This window comes from Podarcis erhardii (genome assembly GCF_964252035.2).
Source record: "Podarcis erhardii genome assembly, chromosome: 9".
Lineage (NCBI taxonomy): Eukaryota > Metazoa > Chordata > Lepidosauria > Squamata > Lacertidae > Podarcis > Podarcis erhardii.
The window spans coordinates 58,616,087-58,625,960 of NC_138512.1; the positions used below are offsets into that span (position 1 = coordinate 58,616,087).

At 45.2% G+C, this 9,874-nt stretch overlaps 1 protein-coding gene across 6 annotated transcripts in view; it reads left to right on the forward strand.

The window, feature by feature from the left end:
• CENPE (centromere protein E) overlaps positions 1 to 9,594 on the forward strand; it is a 36,904-nt gene extending 27,310 nt beyond the window's left edge. For 5 of the 6 annotated variants that reach the window (XM_081876608.1, XM_081876610.1, XM_081876609.1 and 2 more), the window contains 7 exons: positions 253 to 471; positions 1,893 to 2,093; positions 3,656 to 3,768; positions 4,452 to 4,549; positions 5,619 to 5,781; positions 7,382 to 7,737; positions 9,363 to 9,594. In XM_081876608.1, the coding sequence (XP_081732734.1) occupies positions 253 to 471; positions 1,893 to 2,093; positions 3,656 to 3,768; positions 4,452 to 4,549; positions 5,619 to 5,781; positions 7,382 to 7,737; positions 9,363 to 9,481 (1,269 nt within the window). In that variant the 3' untranslated portion in view covers positions 9,482 to 9,594. The remainder of the gene's footprint in view (positions 1 to 252; positions 472 to 1,892; positions 2,094 to 3,655; positions 3,769 to 4,451; positions 4,550 to 5,618; positions 5,782 to 7,381; positions 7,738 to 9,362) is intronic. The other variant, XM_081876611.1, reaches the window with a different exon arrangement.
• The last annotated feature ends 280 nt before the right edge of the window (positions 9,595 to 9,874 follow it).

The window sequence follows — 9,874 nt, forward strand, 5'->3', positions numbered from 1 at the left end:
CACAGTAGGAGGTTTTTCATTGTAAGATAAGGGGCCATTTATAACTGACTTTGAACTTCAGTGCTTGGGAGCTTTAAAAAACCCAGAATAAGATGACATCTGTCAAAACAAAAATACGTGGGATATTATTGTGGGATCTTTCCCGTATTGATGGCAGTTAAACTATTATTTCTTAAAGCATTTTAACCTGCTGTTCAGCCAAAAGCCTGGAGCAGATCATGAATGATCCGTATGAATGATATTGCATTGCAGGCCTTACTTGAATCTCAATCTCTATATTCTAAACAGGCTGAGTGCTGCCTAAAAGCTGAAGCTGCCCTGAAAGCATCTAAGGAGCAAATCCAAGAACTGCTCCTAGAACTGAATACACTGAAAGAAAAGCAAACACATTGTGCTGCTGCTAATCTTGCCTTGGAAGAAGAAAACTGTAAACTGGGGGATAAATTAAAAGCAACAGAAGAACAACAGAAGGTGTGCTTTTATTTATCTTACTCTGGTTTTTCTCAGGACTGTGAGAGGACACATTGATACATATCTTTTGAGGATTTGCTTAATGTGACTTTCACTGGGGTTGGCTCTTGTGTGAAAGAAGCTAATCCCGTTAAATGTAGTGATGGGTGCCATAGCCCAGATGTTGTAGGGGGTGTGTGACTGCTGCAGCCCAGCATCACCTCCCTTGAAGTCTACCAAATGCAAAAACCACCTCGTTGTTTTCTTTGCCCGACTTTGTTTTTGTTTGCTTCTGATTGAGAAAGTGAGCAAACTGGATGCTGTGTTCTCATGCATACTCTGGTGGGGGAAACAGGAAATATGTGTGAGGCTGGGGGTACAAATAGTGGGTGTCCCGTCCCCCCGATTACCTGTATTGTTGTTAGGTCATCCTTCCTTTTTAAAAGCCCAACATTCTGAGAAATATTTTGAGTTGCCATGAACAAGGCAGGGTAGCTCAGTCGGTTAGAACGTGGTGCTTGCAGTGCCACGGTTTCAGGTTCGATCCCAGTAAGGGACAGTAAAGGCATATTCCTACATTGTAGGTGGTTGGACTAGATGATTCTTGGGGTCCCACTCCCTTCCAACTCTATGATCCTATGAGATCTATGAAATACCTTTCAGATCAGGAGTTGAGAGCCTCTGGCCTGTGAACCAAATGAGGCCAACCAGGATTTCACATGTGGTGCACAAGGCCATTTTTTGGGAGCCTCAGCCCACCTGCCTTACATTCAGGGGATACCACTTTTTGCTCCTAATGCTGTTCTCTGAAAACTGGAGGTTTACAGAACAATGTGGGGCTGTTACAAAGCCTTTTCCCAAACAAAGACCCTCACTAAGAGGTTTCAGGAGCAGCAGGGAGGTTTTTTGAGGAAAGGGCTTTCAAACAACCTCATGCTGCTGCTGCTTCATTGCAAGTTGAAGTGCTTAACGCAATACAGTGGTACCTCGGGTTACATACGCTTCAGGTTACATATGCTTCAGGTTACAGACTCCGCTAACCCAGAAATATTACCTCAGGTTAAGAACTTTGCTTCAGGATGAGAACAGAAATTGTGCTCTGGTGGCGGCAGGAGGCCCCATTAGCTAAAGTGGTGCTTCAGGTTAAGAACAGTTTCAGGTTAAGAACGGACCTCCGGAACGAATTAAGTACTTAACCCAAGGTACCGCTGTACTGAAGAAACTACAACTAAGAAGCAGTGCGGGGATGCATTCAAAGGGCTGTTTGAAAGTTCTTTGCTGTGCTTTGAAGTCCCAAAGATCAGGACTTCAAAGCATAACATCACTCGACATCACAGTGGCATTAGGTCAGGTCTTCCCCACCTCTATTCTAGGCACCTCTGTTCAATGGCATTTTCAGTTGTCATCAGTGATGCCTCCAACTGCTATTCCTCTCTAACTAGAGTCTGAAGCTGAAAATCCAGGAGCTGGAAAATGCCATGAGTGAAATGAGAAGAAATTTCCAGGAAAGGGAAAAGGCTGCCCAGTTGGCAATGGAGCTGAAAGTGCGAGCGGCCAAGAATGATGCGGTCCGTCTTGGGGCTGTATTAAAGGAGAAGGAGAACAGCCTAAGAAGTGCACTTGCAGAACAAGAAACTCTCAGGGTATGCACTGACTTCCTAAGAGAGCCATTTCCTGTTTTCATGCTTTCTATTACAGACGGAAGTGAAGCTTCTCCAAAGAACCTAATACTGGTTTACGTTCGTTACAACATTTTATGTTCTCTCCACTCACCTTTCTCCCGATCTGCTCCAGGCAGCATGCATGTCTTCCTCCATTTTATCCTCATGCTGTTAGGTTCACTTGATAGTAAGTGGCCCAAGCTGACCCAGTTAGCATCATGGCTAAGTGGGGGTTTGAACCTTGATCTTCCTGGTCCAAAGTCAGCACTCAAACCCTGGCATTGGGAACCTCTGCCCCGCAGGCCAGATTAGACCCAGCAGGGGTCCCAGTTTGGTTCCCGAGGCTGTCTTTCCCCAATGTATTGCCACCTGCCCCACACCCAATGTCATATGTGATGCTGGATGTGGGGGCAGATAGACGCAACTGGAAAGGACCAGCCAGAAGCTCAAAGTGGGTTCCTGGTTATTTGAGAGTGCTGCTCAGCAAGCCCTACTGGAATCAGCTGCACCCAGGAATTATAATATTATTAATAATAATAAATTTAATTATACCCCACCCATCTGGCTGGGTTTCCCCAGCCACTCTGGGCGGCTCCCAATAATAATGATGATGATAAACGATCACACATTAAAAACTTCCCTAAACAGGGCTGCCTTCAGGTGTCTTCTAAAAGTCAGATAGTTGTTTATTTCCTTAACATCTGATTCGACAGTGTTCCACAGGGCGGGCGCCACTACCCCAAAGGCCCTCTGCCTGGTTCTCTGTAGCTTCACTTCTCGCAGTGAGGGAGCCCCCAGAAGGCCCTCAGAGTCCGGACTGAACAATGGGGGTGGAGACGCCCCTTCAGGTATACTGGGCCGAGGCTATTTAGGACTTTAGAGGACAACACCAACACTTTGAATTGTGCTCGGAAACTTACTGGGAGCCAATGTAGGTCTTTCAGGACAGGTGTTATATGGCCGGCGGCTGCTCCCATTCACCAGTCTAGCTGCCGCATTCTAGATTAGTTGTAGTTTGCGGGTCACCTTCAAAGGTAGCCCCACGTAGAGCGCATTGCAGTAGTCCAAGCAGGAGTTAACTAGAACATGTACCACTCTGGCTTTGTCCAACTGCAGCCATGGTTTTGAATTCATTTTTGCTTTGTGGACAGTGTTTTTCATAACAACCGTCAGGTAGGTGACTGACAGGTAGGTAGCCTCGTGCATCCAACAGAGCAGCTTCCCACCCCTGCTCTAACCACGAATCAACGCTGGCTTTGTACCTTGTAAATGCTGACAGATATGGTGCCTTTAGCCAAAGCACTAGAGCCCAAGTGTGAGGCTCTGTAAGCTTACTTAAATGAATAATTCTTAATCTTGGCTAGTAGGAGGAAGTTGCTGCTTCTACTGTCCAACTCTGGTAGCCTGTTCTCATCTGGCATTTAAACTGTTGGTGATTTTTAACCATTGTCTGTAGCTTTCGAGAATAGCCTGCTTGTCAAGGGTGCATAGCAACTCTTCCCCCTCCTGCTTTAGACATCTTCTTGCCTCCCTCTTAATTTTAGGCCAAACTTGATGAAGGTGTTGAATCGAACAAGGACGAAATCGAGGACCTCAAAACTCAGCTTGCTAAAGCAGACATGGCAAGAATGAAGCAGTGCAAATATTTTGATCAAGAGTAAGTCCCGTTTTACTTAGCTGGCTTTTCTTTGGTGGCCCCTGAATAATAGTCTGGAGATCCAATTTCCCTGGAAATTGTTAGCCTTACAGGATTTGGGCTTGGACTTCTGGGGCTTAAGCTGGACTCCACTGGCTCCTTAACTCAGGGGAGCCTAGTTGACAACATTGGTCCCTAAGCAGATGGCCCTCTTGTCTGTTCTTTAAGGGGCAAATGGAACTGATGGGGAGGAGGTGCCCCATCTAGCTGGTGAGAGCAGCAGTGAGTGGAGGTAGCAGTTACTGCTGTCTGATTCTTCTCTTCCTCAAAAGCCAATTGGAAATTATGGCTTCTGAAAACATATGTCAAATAAGTTAGTATTTAAAGTTTGTATGTTGCTTTTTGATGAAGCACAGCTTGGCCCTTGGTTGACTCCAGTTTTATGTCAATAAATTTCCCACAGTGGGAAATGGGAAGAGAGGCCTTTGCCTCCAATCCAGCTGGGCTTTTCATAGGTACTTAACAACACTTTTGCAGAGCAACCCTATGCATACCTATTTGGAAAGAAGCCCCACAGTGTTAAATGGAGTATGCTCCCAGGTATACTTATGGCTTTGGGGTGGGCTGGGGGAGGGATTGCAGCCTTGGTTCCTTTTTCTTTATTATAAACAAAATGAAGAATCACGTTATTGTTCTTTTTCCAGAATGGCTAATGCAAAAGCTCTTGCAGAGCACAGAGAGGAGCAGTTGAGAAAACTCAAGGAAGAACTTCGCAGAGTGCAACAAGAGCAGGATGTGACTGGTAAGCAGATATCAATCGAGCAAAGTCATATTCTGACTGTATCAACTGTGTTTTTAAGGTGTAGATCAGGGGGTGGAACCTCTGGCTTGGGGATCAAATGTGGCCCTCTAGGCCTCTCCATCTGGCCCTCAGGACACTCTCCAGGCCATACCCATCACTAACTTGCTCTTTGAGTGTCTTTGAATAGTCTCTGTGTGACTATTATGTAGTCTCCTGTACAAACCTCCAAGTCACGCCTCTGATCTTGCCCATTTTTTCCACTGGCCCTTCTTGCCACTGGGGTGCAGCCTCCAAAAGGTTACCACCAAGAAAATGCGACCCCATGCTGCAAAGGGCCAAATGGGCAATCGGGAAAAAGGCCTCTTTTACTATTCTGAGTTATGGAGCACAATAAATAAGATATGTCTAACAAGAGAAGCAAGCATTTCATCTCTGCAAGGCTAGTATTCACAGATTCCTTTGTTTCTCCAAAGTACTTACAATTACTGTACAACCAACTGATAAAGCTTCCCTTGAAATGTGACGCAATGCTTATGTTGATTTGATTGCAAAATCAGTATTTTTTAAATTGCATCTTACCCTAACAATTGTATTATCCAGGATTTTTAGAGAGTTCTTTAATTTTGGAAGTTGAGAATTCTGTGCTAAAATGCCCAGCCTAAACCTATATACCCTGTAAATTTGTATCTTTGATTAATCTTCTAATCTTTATCTGCTGGCTTGGAAAAGGGTATATTCAGTACTAAGGATATATGCATCCCCACCTTCCAGGCACCTCTGCAGACCTGGGACACTGGCACACATAGGCATAGCAGAGTTCTTAAATGGTACAGTTACCATCCAACGCAGGCATAGGCAAACTCCGGCCCTCCAGATGTTTGGGACTACAATTCCCATCATCGCTGACCACTGGTCCTGTTAGCTAGGGATGATGGGAATTGTAGGCCCAGACATCTGGAGGACTGGACTTTGCCTATGACTGATCCAACCATTCATGTTGTTTGCTTCTGTCAGTCACTGTGATGTTTTTAGTTTTTAACATGCTCCTTACATTAACCCTCTTTTTCAGTAATAGCATCGCACAAAGACAATTCTCAGGTACCACTAGCGATTACTTGTGGCGGTGGAAGTGGAATAGTACAAAGTACCCAGCTTCTGGTGCTGAAATCTGAGCATGCGAAACTGGAAAAGGAACATGCTCAACTGAAGAAAAAACTGGAGATTATGTTAAAGTAAGCCCTAAGGTTTATCTGGAATTGTTCTTCTCCCACTATCAGTTGCATGTCTGTTCTTCAAAACTGTGACACTCTTAACAGTGGCATTTCTGTTGAGACAAATATGCTTGTGCATATGTTTGGTAGGCCATGAATCACAGAATCCTAAGCTGCCAGCCTGCCTTGGACTGCAAAAGCAAGCGGCCTGGTGAACCACAGTATGTGGCTGATAATGTTGCATACAGATGGTGTAGACTGGCTTTTCAGAAAGCACCATGCCTCGGCATGGGGGTCCCCAACCTTTCTGGGCCACCAGGACACATGTGGATGTCTAAAGTTGTTGTGCGCACCACAAAATACCCATTTTACAGAGCTCACCCCAGTATGAAAAACACCTCTGTGCTTCCACCCAAAAAACCCCAAACGAATAGTCCACAGCCTTGGTGAGCACTTGTGTGTGTGTTTGGGACCACAAGTGTAGCACATTACATTTAGGTGTTTCTACTGTTAACGGAGAAATCTGAGGGCTCCCTTGGGCAAAAAAACAAGGACACCAGCCAGGAACACCAGAGCAAAACAATGAATTGTTACATTTGGTATTGTGTAGCAGAGGCCCTTTGAATAGACAGGAAGAAACTGTGATGAAGTGTTTTGTGGGGACAAGTCACAAAAGCGATTGTGCTGATTTTGGTAGTGCATGATGTGCATGATATCTGCTGGAGGGGCAACCCCCCCCCCCAACCTATACATTAATTCCTGCAACCTAGGACAGCTTTTTTTTTTTTCCTTTTACAAATCTGCACTCGGCCACAAAGCTCAGTCGTGACCTCTTGACACAAGCTATGTCCCAGATCTGTTGTGAGTAGGGAAAGGGGTGTGGGAGAAGAGTCATGCCTGCTGCCTTGTGTTCCTTGGAGTTGAAAGGCAAGCTACACAATACAAAACCAATCAATACATTTGTCTATTCCAGTATCAGTTCACGACAGGTCAGTTTGTAAGCAGGCCAAAGCCCAGCGGCTTAGCTTGCATTGTTTTGAATGAAGGCTTGCTAGAAGTGTTTTTTAAATAGTGCTGCTGCCACTATTCAGAAGGGGAGGAGGTGGAAACAATTTCCATGTTTCAGGGGGTAGGATGTTAGAAGCAGAGTCTGATCTCTCCAGCGAGGGGGCCTGGCAGCAGGCCTCCCACTGCTAGCTGATCCCACTGATCTCATCTAGGCCACCACAGAGAGTCATGTGCAGAATTTCATGCGAGGCAGTATTTAGAATGAGAAGACTTCCAGTGGCAGCAAGCTGAATATCTTCAGGTAGATCAGCCTGATGGCCACTAATTTCTAAACATGCTCTCACATCCCTCTACATCCAGGCCTTTATCAGAGTGCAAGGGCAGGCAGGCAAAAATACTCAAGAAGGCTATGAAGGAAGGCCAGCATCCTGGGGAGATCCCCAAGGGCCAGGCAGAGAGGTCTACATAGAGGGCTTCCTTTGACTCTCAGGGCTGAGGTTCCCCACTGTTATGCTAGATGAAGCCAAGCCTTTTCCTCTACTTGTAAGAGGTGGGTTTGTAGGCTGAGAGCACAAAAATGACTTCTCTTCAACATGTCTCCTTTGTGTTCCAGAAATGAGCTGCTCTGGAAGGAGGAAGTTAAGAAATGGAAGGAGCGGTCCTTGAGGAGGCAGCGGTCCACAAGCGAGGAGCAACAGCTAAAATCACCAAGGAAGACTGCTCCTCCTCCTGTGTTGGAGCAGCCGTCTTCTCCCTGTAGGGAGTGGTCCTTGAGGAGGCAGCAGCCCACAAGCGAGGAGCAACAGCTAAAATCACCAAGGAAGACGGCTCCTCCTTCTATGTCGGAGCTGCCATCTTCTCCCTGTAGAGAGCGCTCCTTGCAACCAGCTCTGTCATTGGACACGCCCGCTCCTGTGTTGTTGAACTGTCCGACCTTCTTTGATAACTCTCGCTTAGGAGATTTTAAAGGTAGGTAATGGTGTGATACAGGGGTATGCAGAAGGCAGACAGATCTGCTGGGAGACCTCTGGGAGATTTGCCGCAAATTGGCAAGGATTTATGAATTCCAGCAGGACAACTGCAATAACCCACTGAGGGGGGGAAAGACTGCCAAAATGAAGCAGGAACCACAGGAATGACTTGTTTCTGGCACTCAGAACAAATCCCTTTGTTTAGCAGCTGCTTGGGGCACCATGTTCTTTCATGCATGTTACAATTAGTGGATGTTGGGGTTCTCAGAAAACACAGTGGTATTATTATTTTCTATCAATATTTATCTACCGCCCTTCATTCTAAGATCATGGGGTGGTTTAAAATAACCCCTCCCCCACCATTTTTATTTAGAGATGTAAATAAGTTTATTATTTACAAAGGTAGATCTCACAAGCCTGAAGTCTGTTCACCCTTGCTGTAATATACTACCTGAAAGGGAAGAACCTCTAAGAAAAATGCAAAACCCATGAAAAGTGCCACACTATCAGCCTTGTAAAGTGCTTCAAGGGTGCTCTATGACCTTGAGTGCGGGAATAATCAATAATAACTTCAGTTACTTCTCATACACGCACTCAGAATAGGCGGCTCTGGTAGGTCCAAAGTAGCTGGCAATAGCAGTTACACCATCTCTCGCATTCCAGTGTTCAGTGTGCCTTTTGGCCCACAGTTCCCCATATGTTGCGGAGATAAAAAGTTTAGCCAAAATGCCACAGCAAGAAGCAGGAAAGGCTGTGCAAGGGTCTGGGAGGAGCAGGTGTGCATAGTTAAAACTGCTTTCGTTAAAGCAAGCTGTAAGGTTCTCCCAGTACACTGATGCGCATAGTTGTGTTGCGCTTTGCCATTTGCCAGAGCAGTTTTGATTCTGTTTTAAAGGCTCTGGAATCTTGTAACACAAAAGCTAGCAGACTTTGTTCCCTCCTTCAGTTGCTCACTCAGTCATGCTCCTCTTCATTGTAGTACAGCAATTTGTTGGCACTTGAGTTCAACTTGGAAACGTAATACTGAGCTGGGTACAAATCATATCTGCCTGTGACTCTTTAAACTGAGTCTGCAGCTGTACTAAATTAACATTTCAAGGTCTGAAATATAGTGGGGTTGTTATGATTCATATAAATCTCAAATCTCAACATCTTTTGAGAGAGGCGACTGTTGAGAAGCATTTAAGCATCGTTTTTAGCATAGTTGCAGTGCACTTTCTGCCCTCGTTTGCCAGCCTTGGCAGTGTAATTCCTTAAACATCACTCCTAGTACAGTTTTTATCTGCATCTCCAAAGCATGGCTCTCAGCTGCACAGGAGACATGTTTTAATTGCAGGACATCTAACGCAAAGCACAGCAACAAATTTAAATGATACAAGTTGAGCTCATTGCCATTTTGAATTAGTATGACTTATGAGCTTCAGTTGTCACAATGATTAATGGTGTGTGTTGCGCTACGCTTTATACAAAGGCCCAGAACCCTCTACCCACAAATGGTCATTTTCTTCTGAACAATTGTTTTGCCTTCTGGTTGTCTCTAATAATTACAGATGTCTTGAAAACGTGTACTTGATTGCAGCCATTTTTATTTAAACAGATGTCCACTATTCTTTTCTCCAACAGACACAAAGTCTTCAGGTGTCCCGTCCACTGACAGAGCAGCAGAGTCTACAGACAAAAATTATAAGCAGTGGTTTGCAGGCTCAAACAATGACGATGTTTCTAAATGCAAGACACAATAGCTGTCTTGATATTTTTGTGGACACAGAATAATAGATTTCCATCTTCTTTTGACTTCATCATACTTATTTTTAATGTGTTTTTAAAAGAATAAAGAAAGAATTGTTGTTGTTTAGTCGTGTCCGACTCTTCGTGACCCCATGGACCAGAGCACGCCAGGCACTCCTGTCTTCCACTGCCTCCCGCAGTTTGGTCAAACTCATGTTGGTAGCTTCGAGAACACTGTCCAACCATCTCGTCCTCTGTCGTCCCCTTCTCCTTGTGCCCTCCATCTTTCCCAACATCAGGGTCTTTTCCTTAGGGAGTCTTCTCTTCTCATGAGGTGGCCAAAGTATTGGAGCCTCAGCTTCACGATCTGTCCTTCCAGTGAGCACTCAGGGCTGATCTCCTTAAGA